This window comes from Coregonus lavaretus (assembly GCF_964263955.1).
Source record: "Coregonus lavaretus genome assembly, chromosome: 13".
NCBI lineage: Eukaryota > Metazoa > Chordata > Actinopteri > Salmoniformes > Salmonidae > Coregonus > Coregonus lavaretus.
This window is the reverse complement of record NC_140000.1, coordinates 49402972-49430902: the sequence shown is the minus strand read 5'-3', so window position 1 is coordinate 49430902 and position 27931 is coordinate 49402972. Positions and strand designations below refer to the sequence as shown.

The window sequence follows — 27931 nt, the reverse complement described above, 5'->3', positions numbered from 1 at the left end:
AGGTCCTTGGTCAGGGAGGTGACCAAGAACCCGATGGTCACTCTGACAGAGCTTCAGAGTTCCTCTGTGGAGATGGGAGAACCTTCCAGAAGGACAACCATCTCTGCAGCACTCCACCAATCAGGCCTTTATGGTAGAGTGGCCAGACGGAAGCCACTCCTCAGTAAAAGGCACATGACAGACCGCTTGGAATTGGTCAAAAGGCACCTAAAGGACTCTCAGACCATGAGAAACAAGATTATCAGGTCTGATTAAACCAAGATTGAACTCTTTGGCTTGAATGCCAAGCGTCACGTCTGGAGGAAACCTGGCACCATCCCTACGGTGATGCATGGTGGTGGTAGCATCATGCTGTGGGGATGTTTTTCAGCGGCAGGCACTGGGAGACTAGTCAGGATAGAGAGAAAGATGAACGGAGCAAAGTACAGAGAGATCCTTGATGAAAACCTGCTCTAGAGCACTCAGGACCTAAGATTGGGGCGTAGGTTCACCTTCCAGCAGGACAAAAACCCTAAGCATGAGCCAAGACAACGCAGAAGTCTCTGAATGTCCATGAGTGGCCCAGGCAGTACCCGGACTTGAACCTCTGAAGAGATAGCTCCCCATTCAACCTGACAGCTTGAGAGGAACTGCAGAGAAGAATGGGATAAACTCCCCAAAAACAGGTGTGCCAAGCTTGTAGCATCATACCCAAGAAGACTCAAGGCTGTAATCACTGCCAAAGGTGCATCAACAAAGTACTAAGTAAAGGGTCTGAATACTTATGTAAAAGTTTATTTTTATTTTTATAAATTTGCAAAAATGTCTACAAACCTGTTTTTGCTTTGTCCTTATGGGGTATTGTGTGTAGATTGATGAGGGGAAAAAACAATTTAATCCATTTTAGAATAACTCTGTTACTTAACAAAATACTGTATATGCCAGTTATTTGATGGTCCGACCACATTCTGTCCCGTATCACCACTTTTTTTTTTACTTTTGGTGCAAGAGAGAATGACATAAGAAAGTTGTCAAGACATCCAGCTTGATTGAGCCTCTGCCATGTATATCTCACTAGGTCAGGATATGTAAGCCTCCATATATCCACTAGTTCCAATATATCCATGACATTCATGATTTCCTTAAGTCCATGAGAGTGATAGTTTGTGATTTTCTTTACGGTCCATAGAGGCATTTAAAACTGTATTATAATCTCCGAACCATAATAATAGTCTTGTATTGCTTGTAGGGTTGATAAATTATTATATTTTCAAAGAAGCGTGGATCATCATTATTTGGACCATATAGGTTATCTGTTTATGGTCCATCTACCTTGAGGATCTGTTTGGACAATTTGCACATTCAGATCAAAATTACTGTTAATACATTTTTTGAATTTCTTTGCCCATGGGAGAAACATGGGTTTTTTCACGCTCAACAGTTTCCTGTGTGTATAAAGAATGGTCCACCACCCAAAGGACACCCAGCCAACTTGACACAACTGTGGGAAGAATTGGAGTCAACATGGGCCAGAATTGTAGAGTCCATGCCCCGACGAATTGGGGGGAGCAACTCAATATTAGGAAGGTGCTCTTAATGTGTTGTACGCTTAGTGTACAGTACATAGTTGCTGTGAACCCGTAATTAGGACTTTTATTTTGAAGACAATTTTGGACGCTGAAGTAATAGGCCTACTTGGTGGCAAAGGTTTCACATCCTCTTTGTTCGTCGGCAGTAACGTTGGCTAGCTAGATTTACTTTCTACCGTCTCATGCGGCGCTCACTAGCAAAGGTAGCTAAGATACTGATTGGCACATGGGCCATAATGGGTATGTACTCGTGGTAACTTATATTATATAAAACAATATTGTGTTTTTGCTTGCTAGAAATCTGTCTAGGTTGGGTATTCTAGCTAGGTGGCCAACTAGCCATGATCAAGCAGGGTTGTCTTCATTAGTGCACACTTTACTAAACGTTTTGCAACGGAAAACGAAAACGAGCGTTTCTTATTGGATAAGTTCAGACTGTCCCTGTAGGTTTCGGACTGTTTTTTTCTCCTCCGATCTCTAATGAACACGACCCTGATGTGAAGGAAGTAGCTGGGTAGCTAGCTAGGCCTACTTTGCCGTTTTTTAGCGAAACCCCTTGAACTATTTAGCTGTGCTGCTACGGCGATCTGTTATGTTATTGACTAACTAACGTTAAGTTTTGTATTATGTTATGTCCACTTGGACACATTCCGTGCAAGCTAGCCTTATAGCTAATACGTAAGTGCAAGCTAAGCTATTAACGTTAAGTTGGCTAACGTTAGTTATCTGCTGGCAATGTTATTAATATCAACGTTTCTTATCACTCAATGAATAACTATCTGTAGTTAAGATATGCAAAACTAGCTAATTTAGTCAGTTCTGCTATGTTAATGTTTTCACAAAATCTAATTGATTTAGCTAGCCATCTAACACACTTCACTGTACTTTTCACATTATAGATTCCCCCATTCCTCTCTCCTCCCTGCGCCTTTTGGTTCCACCTCTACGGCTGATGTCTGCATTTATGTGGCAGGTAGCACAACAGAGGGCCATCAAGCACTATGGAAAATTAGAGGAGTTTGTGACCGTGGTAACACAAACTGTCCCAGAACTTATGACCGACAGACAGAGGACCCTCCTTATTTTGGGGCTGAGAGCAAGGGTAAGAAATGCCACATATTATGCCATACAGAATCACTTCAAAATGTTGGGACAGTCCCACCTACTTCCTGCATTCTGTCCCATACTGTTTTTGAATGGGGTTCAAAAATCATGAAAACATGGTCATTTTAAGATATACAATTTGTATTTGTGTTCGTGGATTAATATACTTCTACCCGATGCCTTTTATGATATTTTTTTTGATTGTGTTTTCGTAATCTAAAACCACAAGGCATCAGGTAGAATTTCACATATCTCAAATGACTGTGTTTTCATGAATTTTATGATATAATCTTGAAGCCCATGCAAAAACAGTATGACACTTGATCCAGGAAGTAGGGGGACTTTATTAGTGTATAGGTAAAATGTAGAAAATAGTTTTATGCGAAGTATCAGACTTTACCACTTTTCTTGCAGGTAAACCCTGTCAGCCTCCGGACCCTCCTTTATAGAATAAAGTCTTCTCAACATGCACAGGTTGGTGAATCAAAAGTATAAATACAATGCCAAGATTTGAGGTTTTGTTCTGCTGGACACTTTTATGAGAAATTAACACCCTCATAATTCAGCCACATTTAAAAACAAGAGATTTAAGATTGTTGTTATGGATAGTTGTGCGCCATTTGTCAGAAAGTCAAAAAAATGATTGTCTCTTATTTGTATTATTATTAATTTTACATTGTTTTACAGTCCAATGATGCAGGCATGGAATCACCTGAAGCTAACTTTGCCAAGCTCACCCAAAGCTTGATAATAGATCCGGTTGAGCGTGAACACTTCGTCCAAGTAAGTAGCTGTTCATGCCAAGCTTGTCTTGAACCTATAAGGCCTTCCCACGCTGTACGTCAGATTCAGTCTTTTAAGATTATTACGTGTCACACTGTGCAACGTGACCAAATTTAAAATATTGACATCAACCTGGCCGGGTTGTACAGTTTGCCTCAGTTCTGTCGTCGTGGCTTGCGAGGCTAAGTCAGTCGACTTAGGCTACGTCAACTGGGAGTTTCGAGCATTGGCGTCAAAAGAACAACAACAACAAGCTTTTGCTATGTTGATTGACAGACACTGCTCCTCCTACCTCTGTGACCGAGCACTCCTTGTAATGAAAAGCTTAACTCTCGAATTGAAGAGGCACATCACAACATGGAAATGCTAATGCCGAATATAAGCCTCATAGCTTGAATGTGATATGCGCCTCCACATAATCATTGGCATTACTCAATAAAAGCATTGTAATTTTGACATTCGAGGTGTGTTTGTTATTTATAACTACACAGCCCATTACTTGCACCAAGCTTTCATTATACAATGTGTTTATTTCAAAAAATGAATGGCGTCATTGCTGGTCGTGTTCCTATTGATACTCCATTACTTTTCTGGAGCCTAGGACTGCAAGTAGTGGTACTTAAAAGAAAATTCCACCCAACAACTATATTTTGGTATTTGTTTTATTAGTCCATTGTAGGGCTGGGCGATATATCAAATTAATTTGTTTTTGTGCGATATTCCAAATGCCTGTATCGCAAGAATCAAGTTTGTTTTATTTTTTTGTTTTTATGAGCGTTTATGTCCGCTTGTTCTCATGTTGTCTTTTTGGTCTCGTCTCCTTTGCGCCTTTTGTGCTATGTGCACCTACCCATTTACACCAGAGATCTGTATATAATGACAAGATGCACGTCTCCGCCCTAACAATGGAAGTCGTTGTCCCAAAAGCGGGAAGGCAAGCGACAAGTTTAGGTCCAAAAAAGCCCATAGAAATGCATTGGGCTTATTTTGGACAGATTTTAGCGCGAGTGAAACCGCTCGCTTCGACCTCTTCCTTTGGTTTACACACACACACACACCAAGCCCCTCCCCCTGCCACTCACAACAGCACTGTAGCTCAATTGGTAGAGCATGGCGCTTGTAACGCCAGGGTAGTGGGTTCGATTCCCGGGACCACCCATACGTAAAAATGTATGCACACATGACTGTAAGTCGCTTTGGATAAAAGCGTCTGCTAAATGGCATATTATATATTATATTATAACAAAGATGAGAGATATCGTCTTCCTCTCTGACAAGCAGTTTCAACTCGCTATTTGCATTTGAGTGAGGAAATTCATAAATTAAAGAGAAATTGCAGAAAGGCAGTGCAGAATGGAGAAGGACAAAGGTGCAGGTCCATTATGATATTCTGAGAGAGCAACTTGGCATATATAACAAGGCAATTAGAAATGCCAGACGGGCTGATTTTCCTAACTTGATCATTAATAATCAGAATAATACGAGAGTGCTCTTCTCGACCATGGATGGTCTGATAAATCCTACCCCCACAAACCTATGTGAACTTTCCTCTATATCTAAATGTGATGAGATAAGATAACAAACATTAGGCTGGGTATCAGTCAAGCAAGACCTCATGAGAAGTTTAATATGTTCCCTAGCCTGCTATGCAAAGGCACTATGGATTTATTTCCCCTGGTTGACACAGAAATGCTCAGGAAAGTGATGTCGCAACTTAAGCTTTTCTACCTGCCTTCTCGATCCTATCCACACCACCTCCTTCAAAACAGTTTTCAATTGAATATCTGAAGAAGTTCAAGCTATTGTTAATCACAGGAACTTTCTCCACTGCAGTAAAAACTGCTATGGTGAAACCCCTTCTGAAGAAAAGTAATCTAGATTGTTCAGCTCTTAGCAATTTTCTAAAAATCTCCAACCTTCCATTCTTAAGCAAAATTCTGGAGAAATTTGTTTTCAAACAGCTAAATAATTTTTTTAAGTGCCAACTGTATTTTTTTAAAATTCAACACAGACTGCCTTAGTTAAAGTGGTAAATTATTTTAGAGCCAACACAGATGCCAAACAGCTCTCTGGCCTTGTACTCTTGGATTTAAGTGCTGCATTACACTGTTGACCATGTCTTTCTGGACAGACTGTAGAGGTGTGTTGGCCTCTCCGTTCCAGTTCTAAATTGGTTTAGGACCTATTTAATCGGTCGAGAGTTTGTCACCCTTGGTGAACATTTCACGTGGCGTTCCACAAGGTTCGATTTTGGGTCCGGTTCAGTTTATATATTTTACCCCTTGGCAGCGTTATCAGAAAGCACAGCATTGATTTTCACTGCTATGCAGATGATACACAACTTTACATTTGTGTCACCAGAGGATTTTAGCTCCACGGATAAATTATTAGACTATTAGTGATTTAAATACTTGGATGGCTCACAACTTCCTCCAGCTAAATCAAGACAAGACCCATGGGGCGGCGCACAATTGGCCCAGCGTCGTCCAGGATAGGGGAGGGAATGGCCGGCAGGGATGTAGCTCAGTTGGTTGAGCATGGTGTTTGCAACGCCAGGGTTGTGGGTTCAAATCCCACGGGGGGCCAGTAAAAATAAATAAATATATATATATATATATATATAAAAAGAATAATGTATGCACTAACTGTAAGTCGCTCTGGATAAGAGCGTCTGCTAAATGACTCAAATGAAATGAAAATGAAACAAGACTGAGGGACTTATTGTTGGTGCCAAATCACAGAGAGAGAATCTGGCTGCACATTTTAATTCACAGGCAATACAGAAACCGAAGTGTTATTTTAGATTCTGAACTCAATTTCGAATCACACATTATACCGATATCTTTTTAGCACCTGAGGTTCATTGCCAAGGTGTGGCCGTTTCTCTCTTAGGCTGATACAGAGATCCATGCTTTTATTACAAGCAGGCTTGACTACTGTAATGCTCACCTGTCTGGTCTACCCAAGAAAGCAATTGGTCAACTGCAAAACATACAGAATACTGCAGCACGGGTACTGACCAAGACCAGACGGACAGCACACATTACACCGGTTTTAAGGTCTCTGCACTGGCTGCCTGTGAGTTTTAGAATTAATTTCTATTGGTTTCTAAATCAATCCACGATTTTGCACCTCAATACATGTCAGACATGCTTTTAAGTTATGTACCTAGTAGTTCCCTCAGGTCCTCTGGCACTGGCCTTTTAACTATCCCAAAGCCTAGGACCAAGAGACATGGAGAGGCAGCCTTTAGTTACTATGCCCCCAGACTCTGGAATAGGCTGCCAGAGAACTTGAGGGGGCTGAAACGGTGAATAAAAAAAGATCTTAACACACCTTTTTAGCTTTGCTTTTCCTTAGGGTGCTTTTTAGTTCAGTTTTTATTATTAAGTAAATAGTTGTTTTTATGAGTTTTTTCCTGTGAAGCACATTGTGTTGCATTCCATGTCTGAAATGTGCTGTATAAATAAAGCTTGATTTGACCTGTGTTAATTGTCTGTAGCCTAAAGCCTGCTACATTAAGTTAGTGATTATTAGTGAATGTGCATTATGCATGGTTCTGATAAAATGTGTCCCTTTCCAACAATGCAGAGAGAAAAGAGAAATTATATAAATTAATAAGGAGTAAATACAATGAGTAACGTTAACTTGGCTATATACACGGGGTACTGTCGGGAAGAGTGGGGTGTGCCCGACTACACAAGCGGCAATGAGTAAACACACAAGTTCAAGTTTCGGCTGCTTTTAGTGTCTCTGGCCTTCTAGTCCACCAGCCGGTCAGGCAAGAGGGTCTGTCCATGATGCCACACACCCCTCCCTTTAGCTCCGAGCCATGGGAGGAATTGGTGGAAGAGAAGAGACAATGGAGCCGGGAGAGGGCATCGGCGTTCCCATGAGCAGACCCTGTTCTGTGTTGAACCACAAAGTTGTAGCTCTAGGAACCAACGGGTCACCCGGTCATTGGTGTCCTTGGCCATCCACTGCAAGGGTGCATGGTCTGTCTCCAGGGCGAACTGCCTTCCCATGAGATAGTAGGACAGGGAGCAGACAGACCATTTTTCTACGGTAGCATACTCCCTGGGTACAGTGCCTTGCAAAAGTATTCATCCCCATTGGCGTTTTTCCTATTTTGTTGCATTACAACCTGTAATTTAAATTGATTTTTATTTGGATTTCATGTAATGGACATACACAAAATAGTCAAAATTGGTGAAGTGAAATGAAAAAAATATATAGAAAATAAATAACGGAAAAGTGGTGCATGCATATGTATATAAATAGGATCTGGTAATTGGTTGCACCAGATCCTAAATAGGATCTGGTGCAACCAATTACCTTCAGAAGTAAACATAATTAGTTAAATAAAGTCCACCTGTGTGCAATCTGTGTCACATGATCTGTCACATGATCTCAGTATATATACACCTGTTCCGAAAGGCCACAGAGTCTGCAACACCACTAAGCAAGGGGCACCACCAAGCAAGCGGCACCATGAAGACAAAGTTGTGGAGAAGTACAGATCAGGGTTGGGTTATAAGAAAATATCAGAAACTTTGAACATCCCACGGAGCACCATTAAATCCATTATAAAAAAATGGAAAGAATATGGCACCACAACAAACCTGTCAAGAGAGGGCCGCTCACCAAAACTCACGGACCAGGCAAGGAGGGCATTAATCAGAGAGGCAACAAAGAGACCAAAGATAACCCTGAAGGAGCTACAAAGCTCCACAGCTGAGATTGAAGTATCTGTCCATAGGACCACTTTAAGCCGTACACTCCACAGAGCTGGGCTTTACGGAAGAGTGACCAGAAAAAAAGCCATTGCTTAAAGAAAAAAATAAGCAAACACGTTTGGGGTTCGCCAAAAGGCATGTGGGAGACTCCCCAAACATATGAAAGAAGGTATTCTGATCAGATGAGACTAAAATTGAGCTTTTTGGCCATCAAGGAAAATGGTATGTCTGGCGCCAACCCATCACCTCTCTTCACACTGAGAACACCATCCCTACAGTGAAGCATGGTGGTGGCAGCATCATGCTGTGGGGATGTTTTTCATCGGTAGGGACTGGGAAACTGGTCAGAATTGAAGGAATGATGGATGCCGCTAAATACAGGGAAATTCTTGAGGGAAACCTGTTTCATTCTTCCAGACATTTGAGACTGGGACGGAGGTTCACCTTCCAGCAGGACAATGACCCTAAGCATACTGCTAAAGCAACACTTGAGTGGTTTAAGGGGAAACATTTACATGCCTTGGAATGGCCTAGTCAAAGTCCAGACCTCAATCCAATTGAGAATCTGTGGTATGACTTCAAGATTGCTGTTCACCAGCGGAACCCATCCAACTGAAGGAGCTGGAGCAGTTTTGCCTTGAAGAATGGGAAGAAATCCCAGTGGCTAGATGTGTCAAGCTTATAGAGACATACCCCAAGAGACTTGCAGCTGTAATTGCCGCAAAAGGTGGCTCTACAGAAGTGAATAGTTATGCACGCTCAAGTTTTCTGTTTTTTTGTCTTATTTCTTGTTTGTTTCTTCAAAGTTGTTGTGTAAATCAAATGATACAAACCCCCCCAAAATCGATTTTAATTCCAGGTTGTAAGGCAACAAAATAGGAAAAATGCCAAGGGGAGTGAATAATTTCGCAAGCCACTCTAGGAACTTTCGACGGATTAATAAAGCGTAATGTTCTTTACCTTCCCAGATCTGGGACTGGATGGCTCCCAGTCCAGTTCCAGAGGCGTCTGTTTGGACGACGAAAGGCTGGGAGCGGTCTGGTGACCTCAGGACTGGTCCTGAACAGAGGGAGGTTTGAAGGTCCTTGAACGCCTTCTCGGCTCCATTTATTTAACCTTCTCCGGCTAGGCCTTCCGGGTCATGTCTGTCAGGGGAGACGCCCGGTAGTAACTGGCCAGTCCCATGAAGGCTCTCACCTGAATCTTGGTGGTTGGATAAGGGCAGTTGCTTGGATACCAGGACGATGGGGCTGGCCCACTGACTTTTTTGACTCCTCTATGGCGTCCAACTCACACACATTTTTGACCTCAGTGCGGATTACTTTGCAACGAGGTTCAGTGACCCTGTACAGCTTCATTAACTTTTAGTCATTTAGCAGACACTCTTATCCAGAGCGACTTACAGGAGAAATTAGGGTTAAGTGCCTTGCTCAAGGGCACATCGACATATTTTTCACCTAGTCGGCTCGGGGATTAGAACCAGCAACCTTTCGGTTACTGGCACAACGCTCTTCACCACTAAGCTACCTGCCGCCCCAGGTAGCGTAAGGATATTGTGCTCTAGCACATCTGTCTGCCCTGGCAAAGACGAAAAGACATCTGTGTACTGATCAACGAAGTGTCTTACCTTCTTGGAGTTGTTGGGGAGTAAGGTCTTGCCACATGTTTACGACATCTCTGGGTATTTCCTGGGGAAGCTCTGTAAAGACAAAGGCCACAGTAACATCTTCCTCCTCCCACTTCTTAAGAAGGTTGATGTGATATACTTGCTCCCATTTACGGCGATCTGGCTGGTTTATCCTGTACGTTACTGGGCTTAGTTTCTCCATGACTGCGTATGGCCCATGCCACTGGGCGAGGAACTTGCTTTCTGTGGTGTGGAGAAGATCACCAGGATTTAACTCACGTGCTTGCGCAAGGTGGTCGTAAATCCTTTGTTGTGCTCTTTGCCTCTTGCATATGCTTTTGTACAATGGGCATCACCCCTGGCGAACCTGGTCTGGATCTCCACCACATGTTCGACCAAGGTACGATGGGCAGACGGCTGGTCTTCCCAGGCTTCCCTGGCGACATCGAGGAGTCCTCTTGGGTGGTGAGCGTAAAGGAGCTCGAAAAAAGAAAACCCTGACAGAGGACATAAGGCAGTAGCTGATCCCAGTCCTTTCCTTCATGGTCCGACACCCTTTTCAACATCCTCTTGAGGGTCTGGTTGAACCACTCTACCAGTCCATCTGTTTGTGGATGGTAGACCAAGGGGTGCAGCTGTTTGATCCTCAGGAGCTTACACATGTCCCGCATGATTCATGACATGAAGGGGGTCCCCTGGTCTATTAGGATTTCTCTAGGAAGGCCGACCCTTGAAAACATAAGTACCAACTCCTTGGCTATGGCCTTGGTGGTGATATTTCATAGGGGAATTGCCTCCGTGTACCTGGTGGCATAGTCTACCACTACCAGGATATATCGGTATTCTAGCCCAGACTTTGGGAGAGGTCCAACTAGGTCTATCCTATCAAATGGGGTCTCGATGGGTAGCGGGGTACGCCCTACCAGGACAGTCCGCTGACGGGTGGGCCACCTCCGACAGTAATGTGCGACAGACATGTAGATTCCGGGCCGGTAAAACTTCTGTAGGATTTGTTCCCTTGTCTTTTCCTCACCCAGATGAGTGCCCAAGACGTGAGAGTGGGCCAGTTGGAGAAAAACTGGAACATACAGTGGGGAGAACAAGTATTTGATACACTGCCGAAAATCCAGAAAATCACATTGTATGATTTTTAAGTAATTAATTTGCATTTTATTGCATGACATAAGTATTTGATACATCAGAAAAGCAGAACTTAATATTTGGTACAGAAACCTTTGTTTGCAATTACAGAGATAATACGTTTCCTGTAGGTCTTGACCAGGTTTGCACCCACTGCAGCAGGGATTTTGGCCCACTCCTCCATACAGACCTTCTCCAGATCCTTCAGGTTTCGGGGCTGTCGCTGGGCAATACGGACTTTCAGCTCCCTCCAAAGATTTTCTATTGGGTTCAGGTCTGGACTGGCTAGGCCACTCCAGGACCTTGAGATGCTTCTTACGGAGCCACTCCTTAGTTGCCCTGGCTGTGTGTTTCGGGTCGTTGTCATGCTGGAAGACCCAGCCACAACCCATCTTCAATGCTCTTACTGAGGGAAGGAGGTTGTTGGCCAAGATCTCGCGATACATGGCCCCATCCATCCTCCCCTCAATACGGTGCAGTCGTCCTGTCCCCTTTGCAGAAAAGCATCCCCAAAGAATGATGTTTGCACCTCCATGCTTCATGGTTGGGATGGTGTTCTTGGGGTTGTACTCATCCTTCTTCTTCCTCCAAACACGGCGAGTGGAGTTTAGACCAAAAAGCTACATTTTTGTCTCATCAGACCACATGACCTTCTCCCATTCCTCCTCTGGATCATCCAGATGGTCATTGGTAAACTTCAGATGGGCCTGGACATGCGCTGGCTTGAGCAGGGGGACCTTGCGTGCGCTGCAGGATTTTAATCCATGACGGCGTAGTGTGATACTAATGGTTTTCTTTGAGACTGTGGTCCCAGCTCTCTTCAGGTCATTGACCAGGTCCTGCCGTGTAGTTCTGGGCTGATCCCTCACCTTCCTCATGATCATTGATGCCCCACGAGGTGAGATCATGCATGGAGCACCAGACCGAGGTTGATTGACCGTCATCTTGAACTTCTTCCATTTTCTAATAATTGCGCCAACAGTTGTTCCCTTCTCACCAAGCTGCTTGCCTATTGTCCTGTAGCCCATCCCAGCCTTGTGCAGGTCTACAATTTTATCCCTGATGTCCTTACACAGCTCTCTGGTCTTGGCCATTGTGGAGAGGTTGGAGTCTGTTTGATTGAGTGTGTGGACATGTGTCTTTTATACAGGTAACGAGTTCAAACAGGTGCAGTTAATACAGGTAATGAGTGGAGAACAGGAGGGCTTCTTAAATAAAAACTAACAGGTCTGTGAGAGCCGGAATTCTTACTGGTTGGTAGGTGATCAAATACTTATGTCATGCAATAAAATGCAAATTAATTACTTAAAAATCATACAATGTGATTTTCTGGATCTTTGTTTTAGATTCCGTCTCTCACAGTTGAAGTGTACCTATGATAAAAATGACAGACCTCTACATGCTTTGTAAGTAGGAAAACCTGCATAATCGGCAGTGTATCAAATACTTGTTCTCCCCACTGTACACTTTGGGCACTAGAAGGATACAAGGTGTTTGCTTACTTCTGTTACCAATAGAGTAGCCCTTGACGAAGGGCAAAGTAAGGAGTCACCAAAGGTCGGTCTCCTAGGGCTTTACCATCCACCTCCTGGACCCTTCCTAGGGCACTTGCGAGGTTTTGGTTTCTCAGTTGGGCATCACCGAAACGGCCCTGCAACAGAACTGAGAAGTCATTGATAGGTAGAGGGGGCTCACCTTCTACATCAGCGGGATCTCCGCTGTTCTCAGGCTGGTCTGGTTGTGCGGCATCACCCATTAGCACCTTTACTGACTACTGCTGGCGAGAACGTTTAATAGTATGTTGCCCCTTCAGAACAGGCAGCAAAGGCTTGGGTCTATGAGTGTGGTGAAGAGCAGAGGTAGTGCAAAAATAATGTTTGCTTACCCCAGCAGCCTCAAAGATTCTGTCAAATCCCAGGCAGTTTCGACCCAGGAGCAGAGGGGTTGTCAATTCTGGCATCACCCCTGCAATGACCATCCATGCCCCACAATCAGTGTTGAACCGGATGCGGGATGTCTTGGGTGTCCCCATGGATGCAGGTGAGGGATAGGGTGTTGTGGTTTCGAAGAGACCCTACAGGAATCTATTCTGGCCTTATTTTTTTTTTTATTTTTTTATTTTTTTTATCAGGGTCACTTCACTGCAAGAGTCCAAGAGAGCCAGTAGGGTATGTGAGCCCACCTGCACTAGATACTAGCAAGCAGGGACCTCACTTCCCTCTGGTCTGACAGGTGGCAATCGCTGTTGGGCCTGTAGGCATTGGCTCATCTGTTACTCAACACTTATGAGTAGGGAGTCCCTTGGCCCCACATGTTCCACACCAAACAACATTATGTCGCTCCTCTCTGGCTGGGAAGTAAGCGGCTGTTATGGGAGGCTCATATTTCCTTGAGGAAAAAGGTTGTGTGTCAGGTTGTTTCTTCATAGGTGGAGGTTGTTCCTGTTTGACTTAAGTGCATATTTTGATGTGCATCTTTCCACCAGCTGAATCATGTCCTGGTAAGTCTGAGGGCATTGTTGGGTGGCTGCTTTGCACAGATCATAGGGAAGGCCTCTCATGAACTGGTCCAGTACAACTTTGTCGATCACATCATCCACAGAGTTGCCTTGTGGCTTCAGACAATTTTTCCCAAGCCGCCATAGGTGATATAATTGGGCCCTGGGTGCCTGGCCAGCTTGGTATTCCCAGATTCTAAACCATTGGTCGCTGGCAAAGGGGTTGAGCCTTAATCTGTTTAGGATCTCCTCCTTCAAACGGTCATAGTTATTGACCTCTACTGTCTCCAGATCCTGATAGGCTTGTTGTGCCTCTCCTGTGAGATGGAGGGCTACAAGAGCTGGACATAACTCTCTCTCTGCCACTCTCTAAAACGTCAAGAGAAAGGCCTCTGGGTCATCAGCATCAGTCATCTTAGTGAGTGTCTCTCAGGCCTTACTGGCAGGTGAGGGAAGAGGGACTGGACCCGAAGCTGCTCCAACAGGCCTCCTTTGAACTTCCAGGGAACCTCTGAGGTGGTCATCTGTTGTATGAGCCCAGCCATGCCTTCTATCATGGTATTTGAGGTATGTTGGCTGACTCCATGAAGATTTATGAGTTGTCCCAGCATGTTTTCCAAGTTTCCAACTCCATGATTAGACATGGTCCCACTCTTGCGAGAGAAAAAAAGAATGTAAAACAATAAAATAAGAAAGTTGTGTGTTTACTCAGATGTCCGCATTCTCCACCATATGTCGGGAGGAGTGGGGTGTGGCCGACTACACAAGCAGCAATGAGTAAACACACAACATATGCTTTTACTTGAGCTTTTAGTGTCCCTGGCGTTCTAGTCCACAAGCGGTTCAGGCAAGAAGGTGGTTAAAGATGGCGGCGGCCACCTCCTCTCTTGTGATGGTGTGGCCTCACTGGCAGATTCCGTAACTCTCCTTCTGAGGAGTCTGTGGAAGGAGAGAGAAACACTGTGTAAGTGGGAGAGTAGGCACACTGTGGCTGTCTTCCTAACTGCTACAGAATAGATAATAAACAGTAACAGCAGTGTGCTGTGATTATTCAAAAGTTCAATGCAGATACTCTGGGTAGCTATTGCTTAACTATTTAACTAACTTTTTAGCAGTCTTATGGCTTGGGGGTAGAAGCTGTTCAGGGTCCTGTTGGTTCCAGACATGGTGCATCAGTACTGCTTGCCGTGCGGAAGCAGGGACAACAGTCTGGTGTCTTTGACCATTTTTAGGGCCTTCCTGGTATAGAGGTCCTGGATGGCAGGGAGCTCGGCCGCACGCACTACTCTCTGTAGCGCCTTGCGGTCGGATGCCAAGCAGTTGCCATACCAAGCAGTCATGTAGCCATTCAAGATGCTCTCAATGGTGCAGCTGTAGAACTTTTTGAGGGTCTGAGGGCCGATGCTGAATCTTTTCAGCCTCCTGAGGGAGTAGAGGTGTTGTCGTGCCCTCTTCACGACTGTGTTTGTGTATGTGGACCATGATAATTCCTTACTGATGTGGACACCAAGGAACTTGAAGCTCTCGACCTGCTCCACTACAGCCCTGTCAATGTGGATGGGGGCGTGCTCGGCCCTCCGTTTACTGTAGTCTGATCAGCTCCTTTGTCTTGTTGAGGGAGAGGTTGTTGTCCTGGCACCACACTGCCAGGTCTCTGACCTCCTCCCTGTAGGCTGTCTCATCATCGTCAGTGATCAGGCCTACAACCGTTGTGTCATCGGCAAACGTAATGATGGTGTTGGAGTCGTGAGCGGCCACGCAGTCGTGGGTGAACAGGGAGTACAGGAGGGGACTAAGCACGGGGACCAATCAGATCAGCTCTGAAAAAGATCTGACGTGAAAAGATCTGGTGTCATTGGTCAAAAGTTTAAAGAAACATCAGAATTGGGCTGCCTGTCTATGCCACAACACGCAGCCTTACTTGCCACAACACTGATTCCTGTTCTTTGGGTACTGGATCGTGCTAGCCCGGATGCCAAGACAGCAGAAACAGACTATGCACCCAGGCTAGGATCATGTAGGGTCTCTCAAACAATAATTGATTAGTCTAATTTTTTCCCTCTTGCATTATCTCACTGACTGTCCATCATCTTCTCAGGTGGTGTTTCCTGAAGAATTCAGACCTGATTTTGACCAAGCGCTTCAGGAACTGGTCTGTGACTTCCTTACTCGGCTGGAAGAGCTGCTTACACTACCAGACTTTAAGCAGGTACAGAAGTCACTTTCATAAGATTGTCTTGAGACAACGGCATTCAAATTAATAACTGTAGTTGGCCTGCAATCTATTTTGGCATTTTATTTGTGTCCCTCTTTTCCCTAGACTGCATTGTTGCTGAGTGCTGGCTCCTCTGGCCTGGATGAATGCCTGCTGTCTTTCTCTCACTCAGAAGACCTCCAGTTTCTACTCCAGAATTACAAACAATGCAGAACATTGTACACAAACAGTACGTTTTACACCAATTAATTGTAATACTACATGGTCAAATAAGGTTTATTAATGTAACAACTGCATCTGAGGATAATAAGATGATTTATGTGCTGGAAGTTCCTCTCACCATGTTCCTTACCTTCCTTGTTCATTTTAGTTGGAAGGATGCGCCAAATAAAGTGATGGATTAAAATGTAAATTATGGATTTGGGACGTTTTGCCTCTAGGTGTTCAGAGCAGTCACCTAGATATTATTCAAAGTGTATTTTTAACGTATTTGTTTTTGTCTGTGCAGTTTCCTCCTCTGACATTCCTCAGGAATCAGATATTGAATCTGATGCCTTCCCTGACCAGTTAAACCGTACCAATCTGGACACTGGTGTAGGGATGAGAACTGGGATACAAAGCAGAGACTGCCAAAGGATGGAGTTGGCATCACATTTAGTGGAAATGGGGAGCACAAGAGATATTATAGGCTGCGATGAAACCTGTGATGAAGGGAATGAAGATGACATCGATGTAGAGGATGACCAAACACAGAAAAGGTATGAGAATAAATGTATTTATTTTTGTTGTTTCAAAAGGTACAGTTGGTAAATAACCATTTGCATTTGAATCTATCAAACAAACGTACCACTTGACTCAGTAATAGTCATCAATTTGCATTTCTGTTTTCTGCCTTTCACAGGGCTGGGTCTGGTCTTTCTCCTACTAGTGTCATGCAAGGTGGTGATACAGGTGAGACCTCACAAACTTTTAGTCAAGTACATTTACCATTTGGAAAGCCTCAGTTGACCATTGTTGGGCAATGGTAGGGGAAACTTCCTCACGAGTTCAATGTTTTTGTTCATTTTTCTACAGACACCGTTGCAGGGGTGTCGTTTCAGGTGTTGACTCCCCTTTCTTCAGCTTCCAATGAGTGTGCCCCATCTACTTCCAGTTCATCACACATGAACATTTTCCACCAGTGTCCTCAGTGTGGGAAGTGCTTTAATTATCAGTCTCAACTTGTCCAACACCAGCAAATTCACTGTGGGGATAATCCATACAAGTGCTCCAACTGCGGGAATAGATTCAAATTCTTTACAAGTCTGTCAAATCATAAGAGGATGCAATGTGTGGGCACTGCCTATAGCTGCCCCAAGTGCTGGAGAGAGTTTGGTTCACTGCGTGAGAAATTGAGACACCAGTGTCCACACAACGAAGTCATGTACATCTGTCCACAGAGTGGGAAGAGTTTCAAGACGCCACAGCAACAGCCATTCCAGTGCCGTCACTGCGCAATGGCCTTTTCCGAATTGGATCAACTGCATGCTCACGAAAAAATTCATGGAGTCGCCCAAACTCTTGACTGTCACACATGTGGAATTACCTTCAGCAACTTGCCCAGCCTTGTGCACCACGTGGAAGCCCACAAGAGGTCGGATCTGAGGCCGTCGTCGCACCTTCCGAAGAAGAAGAAAGGATTGCAGCTTCCGAAAACTCACCATTGCCACCAATGTGGAAAGTCCTTCGTAACAAACCGACGCCTCAAGGATCACGTGCGTACTCATTTGAATTATCGTCCCTTCCCCTGCACCTACTGTGGAAAATGTTTCACTCAGAAAGGTAATCTCAATGTGCACATAAGGATCCACACAGGGGAGAGACCCTACATGTGCTCTGTGTGTGGGAAGACCTTTCAGTCAGCAGGGAATCTGCAGGTACACCAGCGCTTTCACACTGGGGAGAAACCCTACCAATGCAAAGAGTGTGACAAACGTTTTACTAAGTCGAGCCACTTAGTCGTCCACATGCGTGGGCATACTGGAGAGCGTCCCTTCACTTGTAATGAATGTGGAAGGAGTTTTATCCGGAAAACTTGCTTAAAGAAACATTTGCTAGTTCATTCAGGGCAGAAGCCTTATTCACGTCCTCGTTGCCCGAATACTTCCAAGCGTAGTTCACAACCAAGCTATCACATGAAGGAGAATCCTACTAATGCGACTGCCATGGCTGGACATGCCACTGCCATGGCTGGACATGCGGCTGCCATGGCTGGACATGTGGCCGCCGTGGCTGGACATGTGGCCGTACCAGCAATCTATCATGACAGCCTTAACATAAAAATGTTGGCACATGTTGGCATGTCCCGAGGCTATGCCATGGAGAGACTAGGAGGCGGTCCTTCAAATTGTTGAATGCTGCCCAGCGTGTGGAAAAATGTCCCAATACTTCCCCCCTGGCCCTACCTCTCACTTTTGAGTAACCCTCTTAGTGGCTAGTTGTGACTGCAATTTGATAGCGAAGCAACAAGTTATGGGGGAAAATCAGTCCAGAGAGATTAATGGGTGTTCTAATTATCGTTAACACGGAAACAACACCATTTTTCATCGTAGGTTTCAAACAAACGCCTCTGCAATGGCTTCATACACAGAATTGAATTGGAACAACCAATAATGTATCATTAACACAGAAACAATGGAATTGTCCTGTGTAGGTTTTCCAAAAACGTGCGGCAATGGCGCCCTTCACGGATGGGGGAGGGGCTTTGGTAGGTGAGGGGGGTGTAGTCTTTCTCTATACATCATGTCTCAGAACCTTATCAAGTAGCTGATTTAGTTACAGGTGCCAAGGTTACTAGACCAGTTAAGAAGCTACTTTATAGTTTCATGTGATGTTCCGTTTTTCTCATTATAAATATTATTCCTTTACAGATGCATTATAGACATGTAGAGCTGTTTGCATGTAGACATGTTTATGTAATAGGCACAGTAGTCGTGGATAGAGGTTGAATTTGTGAAATGCATGTGCAATTGTAATATAAGTATTTACTCTTAACAGTAATAATGATAATGTGTTATTTGATAAGCGTATTTCTAGACTTCCAAGGAATCTAGAAAAGTGTATTTCCTGGTGTTATATTTGGAGGGTTGGGATATTTTTTGTTATATCTATTATTAAAGGTTTTAATACTTAAGCTTCTATTGATTTATTTTAGGGGCACTCAGCACTGTGCTCTCTCTGTGTTACTTGTGACCAACCTGCACAATCACATGCTATCGCAATGCCATTAAGTCGGTCCATTGTCTTCATTGTTTCACTTTGAGACAGAACAGGTTGTATGTTCTTTTTTCTGGGTTATTGGCTGCTCAGAACACACGTTTCTGAAAACATTCACCCTCTTCCATAGAATTGTGGGTCTAAAATCAGTATTTACTTATTGAATAGTGTACAGTGAATTATATGAAAAGGGTATAGTGTGTGTGACTGCCGTGCTCTATATTGGCACGAAGTGATTAGCAATGAAGAGGCATCATGAACAACACAGGTAAACACACTTGTGGATACCTTTTCAACTATCAGAAATGACCGGATTCCCTATGGTCCCTCGGTCTGACATGTCACAGAGAATTGTGACTCCACTCCCATGAAGCTCCAGTAGGTCAAGTGGCTCACATAATAAAAAATGTAAGTATATACCTTAAAATAGCAGATGTAAGCACCTACCCCTCCATAGTTTTCCTTGATATGGACACATCTTAGGCTGCCATTGATTATGACTATTCAATTCACAATCACAGCATGAGGAAGTGATTAGTAGGCATAGTATTTTAGACAGATATGGTCTATAATGGTATGGTCATGATGATGTAGATGTCTATCATGTTAGTCTATACAATGCCGTTGTTACAGATGTCTTAGATCTCTTAATATGCTAATGATTAAGTTAATGGTTACATGTAAATACAGTTAGTAGTAGCAAAAATACAGATTGTATTGGCAATAATCAGGTTCATAAATACATTATTGAATAGCTTGATAGTTAAATATTACACATTTAGCATAATTGATGACTTTTATTTTGAAGACTTTTTGGACGCTGACGTTAAAATAGTACTTGGTGGCAAAGGTTTCACATCCTCTTTTATGGTGGTAACGTTAGCTAGCTAGATTTACTTTCTACAGTCTCATGCGGCGCTCACTAGCTAAGGTAGCTAAAATACTGATTGGCACATGGGCCATAATGGGTATGTATACGGTATTCGTGGTAACTGGCAAGATAGAAAACAATAATGTGTGTTTGCTAGATAGCTTTCTAACCTAGGTTGGGCGTAATAACCAGGTCGCTAGCTAGCTATGACCGTGCAAACCGTAGCTAAACGTTTTGCAACGGAACATGTAAACGAGCGTTTCTAATTGGACAAGTTCGGGTCGTCCTTCCTCGTTTCGGTCAGTTTTCTATCGTTTGGTGTCTAGTGAAAACGACCCTGACGTCAAGGAAGTAGCTGGCTATCTAGCTAGCTATTGTGCGGTTTCTAGCAAAACCTCTTGTATGTCTAACGTTAGCTAGCTGTGCCATTCGATATATTATGTTATTGACTAGCTAGCTAGCTATTATTATGTTATTGAGTGTCCACACGTACACATTCGGCGCAAGCTATTGTCTGCTGGGAATGTTCTAACATTTGTTATGACAATGTTATTATGACATAACGGTAGCTAAGATATGCATAACTAAATGTAATTGATTTAGCTAGCCATCTAACACACTGTGCTTTTCACATTATAGATTCCCCCATCCCTCTCTCCTCCCTGCGCCTTTTGGTTCCACCTCTACGACTGATGTCTGCATTTATGTGGCAGGTATCACAACAGAGGGCCATTAAGCACTATGGAAAATTAGAGGAGTTTGTGACCGTGGTAACACAAACTGTCCCAGAACTTATGACTGACAGACAGAGGACCCTCCTTATTTTGGGGCTGAGAGCAAGGGTAAGGATCACATAAATGGGTGAAGTGCTGAGAATAGTTTTATGCAAAGTATCAGACTCCAACACCACTTTTCTTGCAGGTTACTTTGGGGCGATTTTCTGCTGAACACCCTGTCAGCCTCCAAACCCTCCTTTATTCTATAAAGTCTTCTCAACTTGCACAAGTTCAGGTTGGTAAATCAAATGTCATAGCTAGGACAATGCCAAGATTTGAACTTTTTCCCCCCCTGCTGGACACTTGTATGAGAATAAACACCCTGATAATTTGGCCACATTAAAATCAAGAGTTTAAGTTTGTTGGTAAGGACAGTTGTGGGAAAGTTGTCATCCCCTTTAACACCAAGTATAAAAATGACTGTCCTTTTTCGGTTTGTTTCCCACATTGTTTTGCAGTCCTATGATGCAGGCATGGAATCGCCTGAAGCTAACTTTTCCAAGCTCACCCAAAGCTTGATTACAGATCCAGTTGAGCGTGAACACTTTGTTCAAGTAAGTAGCTGTTCATGTCAAGCTTGTCTTCAACCTGTTTTACTTGAATGTTTTCTTTAGCCTGACTCAACCTAATAATAAATGATTTAGCTTATATAGCGCTTCTCATTACAAAATAGAATCTCAAAACGCTTCAAAAGCAAAACAAACTGGAACAACAAATTATCAAAATGGAAAGTGAATGGTGTCTAGTCAGCTTCAGATAGGGAGTTGAGGCTGTTTGTAAAGGCAGTCTCTGCCATATGGCTTGACTGGAGGGGGGCATCGATGGTACAGCCAGGGGGAACCTAGTAATAATGTCCTTGAAAAATAGCATTTTGTTGTATGATAAATCATGACTAGCGGACCCTAGCAAGAGAGAAGAAAAATACTTGGCACCCAAAGTAGGATCATGCAGGGTCTCCCAATCAATCATTAAGTAGGCTAACTGTTTCCCTTTTGCGGTATCTCACTGACTCTCCATCATCTTTTCAGGTGGTGTTCCTTGAGGAATTCAGACCTGATTTTGACAAAGCGCTTCAGGAACTGGTCTGTGACTTCCTCACTCGGCTGGAAGAGCTGCTTACACTACCAGACTTTAAGCAGGTACAGAAGTCACTTTCATAAGATTGTCTTGAGACAACGGCATTCAAATTAATAACTGTAGTTGGCCTGCAATCTATTTTGGCATTTTATTTGTGTCCCTCTTTTCCCTAGACTGCATTGTTGCTGAGTGCTGGCTCCTCTGGCCTGGATGAATGCCTGCAGTCTTTCTCTCACTCAGAAGATCTCCAGTTTCTGCTCCAGAATTACAAACAATGCAGAACATTGTACACAAACAGTAAGAAAAGTACACCTTTTTTTATGCATCATTTTAGTACCACATGGTCGTATAAGGTTTATTGATGAAACAACTGCATCTGAGGATAATAAGATTATTTATGTGCAGGAAGTTCCTCTCACCATGTTCCTTACCTTTCTTGTTAATTTTAAAGGGATTTAAACTTGGATGGATTAGCCAAATAATAAACAATTTCACAGATTAAAATGTAAATTATGGATATGAGATAAGTATTCAGAACAGCCCGGCAGATATTACATTTCTTTTTAACGTATTTGTTTTTTGTCTGTGTGCAGTTTCCTCCTCTGACATTCCTCAGGAATCAGATATTGAATCTGATGCCTTCCCTGACCAGTTAAACCGTACCAATCTGGACACTGGTGTGGATATGAGGACAGCACATTTAGTGGCAATGGGGAGCACAAGAGATATTATAGGCTGCGATGAAACCTGTGATGAAGCGAATGAAGATGACATAGATGTAGAGGACGAGTCAGCACAGAAAAGGTACAGTGCCTTCAGAAAGTATTCACACCCCTTGACTTTTTCCAAATGTTGTTGTGTTACAGCCTGAATTTAAAAATGGATTAAATTGAGATGTTTTGTCACCGGCCTACACACAATACCCCACAATGTCAGTGAAATTATGTTTTTTGAAATGTTTACAAATAAATAAAAAATGAAAAGCTGAAATGTCTGGAGTCAATAAGTATTTAACCCCTTTGTTATGACAAGCCTAAATAAGTTCAGGAGTAAATATTTGCTTAACAGGTCACATAAGAAGTTGCATGGACTCACTCTGTGCAATAATAGTGTTTAACATTATTTTTCAACGACTACCTCACACATACAATTAGGTCGCACAGTGAATTTCAAACACAGATTCAACCACAAAAACCAGGGAGGTTTTCCAATGCTTCGCAAAGGCCACCTATTGGTAGATGGGTCCAAATGAAAAAAAGCAGACATTGAATATCCCTTTGAGCATGGTGAAGTTATTAATTACACTTTGGATGGTGTATCAATACACCCAGTCACTACAAAGATACAGGCGTCCTTCCTAACTCAGTTGCTGGAGAGGAAGGAAACCGCTCAGGGATTTCACCATGAGCCCAATGATGTCTTTAAAATAGTTTGTTTAATGGCTGTGATAGGAGAAAACTGAGGATGGATCAACAACATTGTAGATACTCTACAATACTAACCTAATTGACAGAGTGAAAAGAAGGAAGCCTGTACAGAAAAAAAAAATATTCCAAAACATGCATCCTGTTTACAAGGCACTAAAGTAATACTGCAAAAAATGTGGCAAAGCAAACTTTTTGTCCTGAATACAACGTGTTATGTTTGGGGCAAGTCCAATACAACACATTACTCAATGGAACTAAGCACAGGCAAAATCCTAGAGGAAAACCTGGTTCAGTCTGCTTTCCACCCGACACTGGGAGATGCAGGACAATAACCTAAAACACAAGGCCAAATCTACACTGGAGTTGCTTACCAAGAAGACAGTGAATGTTCCTGAGTGGCTGAGTTAGTCTTGACTTAAATCTACGTGAAAATCTGACAACATTTTAAAAGGGTTGTCTAGCAAGGATCAACAACCAATTTGACAAAGCTTGAAGAATTCTGAAAAGAATAATGGGCAAATGTTGCACAATCCAGGTGTGGCAAGCTTTTAGAGACTTACCCAGAAAGACTCAAAGCTGTAATCGCTGCCAAAGGTGCTTCTACAAAGTATTGGCTCAGGGGTGTGAATACATATGTAAATTAGATATTTCTGTATTTTATTTTCAATAAATGTACAAACATTTCTAAAAACATGTTTTCACTTTGTCATTATGGGGTATTGTGTGTAGATGGGTGAGATTTTTTTTTTATTGAATTCATTTTGAATTCAGGCTGTAACAACAATGTGGAATAAGTAAAGGGGTGTGAATACTTTCTGGACACTGTGAGCATTCATTTATCATTTTTGTTGTTTGAAACAGTGCATCAAACAATTTTACCACTTGACTTAGTAATGGTCATCAATTTGCATTTCTGTTTTGTGCCTTTCACAGGGCTGGTTCTGGTCTTTCTCCTACCAGTGTCATGCAAGGTGGTGATACAGGTGAGACCTCATAAGCTTTTAGTCAAGTACATTTACCCTTTGGAAAGCCTCAGTTGACCATTGTAGGGGAAACGTCAATGTTTTTATTCATTTTTCCACAGACACCGTTGCAGGGGTGTCGTTTCAGGTGTTGACACCCCTTTCTTCAGCTTCCAATGAGTGTGCCCCATCTACTTCCAGTTCATCACACATTAACATTTTCCACCAGTGTCCTCAGTGTGGGAAGTGCTTTAATTATCAGTCTCAACTTGTCCAACACCAGCAAATTCACTGTGGGGATAATCCATACAAGTGCTCCAACTGCGGGAATAGATTCAAATTCTTTACAAGTCTGTCAAATCATAAGAGGATGCAATGTGTGGGCACTGCCTTTAGCTGCCTGAAGTGCTGGAGAGAGTTTGGTTCTCTGCGTGAGAAATTGAGACACCAGTGTCCACACAACGAATCCATGTACATCTGTCCACAAAGCGGGAAGAGTTTTAAGACGTCACCGCAATATCCATTCCAGTGCCCTCACTGCGCAAGGAGCTTTCCCGAATCAAATCAACTGGACGCCCACGAGAAAAGTCACAGTGTCGCCCAAACGCTTGACTGTCACAAATGTGGAATTACCTTCAGCAACTTGCCCAGCCTCGTGCACCATGTGGAAGCCCACAAGAGGTCGGATCTGAAGCCATCGTCGCACCTTCCGAAGAAGAAAGGATTGCAACTTCCGAGAACACACCATTGCCACCAATGTGGAAAGTCCTTCGTAACAAACCGACGCCTCAAGGATCACGTGCGTACTCATTTGAATTATCGTCCCTTCCCCTGCACCTACTGTGGAAAATGTTTCACTCAGAAAGGTAATCTCACTGTGCACATAAGGCTCCACACAGGCGAAAGACCCTACATGTGCTCTGTGTGTGGGAAGGCGTTTCCATCAGGAGGGGATCTGCAGGTACACCAGCGCTTTCACACTGGGGAGAGACCTTACCAATGCAAAGAGTGTGACAAACGTTTTTTTAAGTCAAGCCATTTAGTTGTCCACATGCGTGGGCATAGGGGAGAGCGTCCTTACACTTGTAATGAATGTGGAAGGGGTTTTATCCGGAGAACTTGCTTAAAAAAACATTTGCTAGTTCATTCAGGGGAGAGGCCATATTCATGTCTTCGTTGCCCAAATACTTACAAACGCAGTTCACACCTGAACTATCACATGAAGAAAAATCATTGAAAGTTGTAGTGTGTATTTACAATGTGTTTTTTGGTAGAGCTTTTGTAATAGTGGCATTAGTGGAAATGCAGGAAGTACACCCAGTACCAAACTAATTTATCATATCCTCAACACTTTAAAGCCTTGTTTCCCAGTTCAAGGGGAAGTTCAGTAATTTACAATGTGATGATTCCTCACCCTTTAAGTAGTGTATGGGCCAGGAGACACTGTAATCCATGCTTCAGTTTTCTTTAAACAGGCACTACAAACTAACAAGCTAACTTGAGACTCCACTAGCTGACAATCAATGGAAGTGATATGTGCATCCATTACATGTTTTTAAATTGTTTTATTGCTAAATTACCTTATGGTAATGTCCAAACCAAATATTGGATTACATTTAGAACAATTGCACAATTGCCCATATCACTCCCATTGATTTGTAGTTAGTGGTGGCTAAGATTAGCTTAAATTTGTAGTGGCTGCTTAAAGAAAACTGATAGATTACAGGTTTTCCTGGCCCATAGACTACTTTCAAGGTGAGGAACCATCTAACACTAAGTTGTTAAATAGTGAAGTTGCCCTTTTAAAATCACTGCATAATAGTCAAGGATGAAAACCAGTGGAGTAGCTTATGTACATATTGAGGCTGTTCCATCTGTTTGTTTACTTAACGTTATATGGAGTTTTGGTGAAATTGTTGAAATGTTCAGCACCTGGATTTATTTCCATGTTGATATAGTGATTTAGTGTGCTGTTATGTGTGCAGTATAGTCGGCAGAATCTACTCTTCTGTAACTGAGTTGTGCATTCATATATCAATAAACATATCCATCTAAAATGCTAACCGTTTAGCCTTTGTGTGAACATGGTGCCATTCCAAAACATTAAAGTAGATGATGGATTGAGTCAAGCATTTTAGTCATCATGACATGCTGGTGTGCTCCCATCTGGCACTGGCTGACAGGGTTACCATACAGGTGACTGTTCAGAACTGGGAAGGGACTGCCCTAGATATCCTGGGTAGACCAGAGGACGCCAGATGGCCCCCGGCTGGGCCTCGTTGCAATCAAACAAGCCAAAGCTCAGAATGACCAATATACAGTATATTGAAAGCAGGTGCTTCAACACAGGTGTTGTTCCTGAGTTAATTAAGCAATTCACATCCCATCATGGTGGTCGTGGTCCTCTGTAGCTCAACTGGTAGAGCACGGCGCTTGTAACGCCAAGGTAGTGGGTTCGATCCCCGGGACCACCCATACACAAAAATGTATGCACGCATGACTGTAAGTCGCTTTGGATAAAAGCGTCTGCTAAATGGCATATTATTATTATTATTATCATGCTTAAGGTCATGTATAAAAACACCCAGTTGCCCATTATTTTGGCTACAATGGCTAGAAAAGATCTCAGTGACTTTGAAAGAGGGGCCTAGGGGGTTTAAAGGGTGTGTCTCACCTGATCTTAACCCAATTGAACACTTACAGGAGATTCTGGAGTGGCGCCTGAGACAGGCTTTTCCACCACCATCAATAAAACCCCAAATTATATAATTTCTTGAGCAAGAATGGTGTCACATCCCTCTAATAGAGTTCCAGACACTTGTAGAATCTATGCCAAGGGGCATTGAAACTGTTCTGGCAGGCCCAACGCCCTATTAAGACACTGTTGATTTTTGGCAGTTACCTGTATCTTCCTTTGCTTCTATCAGTAACATGTTCTCATTTTGCAGTGGGTAAAATATATGAGCTGAAACAGAGATATTACTATCACCCCATCCAGAAACAACATGATTCAATCAACACAGTTCACATAGGATGTGTTTACACAGGCAGCCCAATTCTGATCTTTTTCCCACTAATTGGTCTTTCGACCAATCACATCAGATCTTTTTCAGAGCTGATCTGATTTGTCAAAAGACCAATTAGTGAAAAAAGATCAGAATTGGGCTGCCTGTGTAAACGCAGCCTTACAGGTTTCACAGAGGTTCTTCCAAGTTGTTTACTACAGAGGAAGTTTTTTTGGGGGGGGGCCCGAAAAATGCATTGAAAGTATAGGGAGCGTTACTTTTTTCACCATGATCAGTTTACCCATCTATTTGCTTTACCACAACATCACTGCAGACGAGCTTAGAGTTGGGACTGAGTCCTCCAGCTGGGGGGTAGTGGCTCATCCAGAACCGACACTATGGACCTCAGGACCAGTTTCCTAGAAGAATGGCGATATCTTCTGTGTGAATAAAATATATACAATTCTTCTTCACAATGCTAAAGTAATGCTGGTGATTGTATTGAACACCCAGAAAGGTAAAGGTATGAGATACATCGCTCCTCTGCTACTGAACATTTGTCATTTGTTCTTCCTGATGTTCTTTTCTGTGTGTCAATCTTGCAAATAGACTAATTGAAGTGATTTCTGCAAATTAAACACAAAATACCCAAAAAGTAAAGTGGGAGCATTTTCTAACCTTCAGAAAGCTTACCTGGCCATATGATAAATTTTTATTTTTATTGCACCTTTGTAGACTTGAATACCTTTGCAGTTGCACTGTAAGAGTTGGTTGTGTATTATATAAAATCTACTGTTTTCACTAACAATTATGGTTCTGAATCATCAGGGCCCAGTCTTTCTAAAGTTATCTATCTGGATTTCACCTATCGGATAGGATGAAATGCAT

At 43.0% G+C, this 27931-nt stretch overlaps 2 protein-coding genes across 4 annotated transcripts; both read left to right on the top strand.

Moving 5' to 3' along the window:
- The first annotated feature begins 1686 nt into the window (after window positions 1-1686).
- LOC311139217 (uncharacterized protein) lies at window positions 1687-18842 on the top strand. The gene is made up of 9 exons (XM_084174122.1): window positions 1687-1808; window positions 2468-2670; window positions 3087-3146; window positions 3360-3455; window positions 15554-15664; window positions 15776-15899; window positions 16179-16428; window positions 16572-16621; window positions 16745-18842. Exons 1-9 carry the CDS (start codon window positions 1751-1753, stop codon window positions 18061-18063), a joined length of 2271 nt encoding a protein of 756 aa, XP_084030248.1. The 5' UTR covers window positions 1687-1750; the 3' UTR covers window positions 18064-18842.
- Window positions 18843-19780: 938 nt separating this feature from the next.
- Window positions 19781-26099, top strand: LOC311139458 (uncharacterized protein). 3 transcript variants are annotated; one of them, XM_084174337.1, is made up of 9 exons: window positions 19781-19893; window positions 20510-20638; window positions 20718-20807; window positions 21031-21126; window positions 21601-21711; window positions 21823-21946; window positions 22243-22453; window positions 24010-24059; window positions 24161-26099. In XM_084174337.1, the coding sequence occupies exons 2-9, from the start codon at window positions 20591-20593 to the stop codon at window positions 25273-25275; spliced, it is 1845 nt and encodes a 614-aa protein (XP_084030463.1). In that variant the 5' UTR covers window positions 19781-19893; window positions 20510-20590; the 3' UTR covers window positions 25276-26099. The 3 variants fall into 3 exon arrangements, with proteins under 3 accessions (XP_084030463.1, XP_084030462.1, XP_084030464.1); XM_084174336.1 differs by having other exon boundaries at window positions 19784-19893; window positions 20436-20638; XM_084174338.1 differs by lacking the exons at window positions 24010-24059; window positions 24161-26099 and having other exon boundaries at window positions 19784-19893; window positions 20436-20638; window positions 22243-22579.
- The last annotated feature ends 1832 nt before the right edge of the window (window positions 26100-27931 follow it).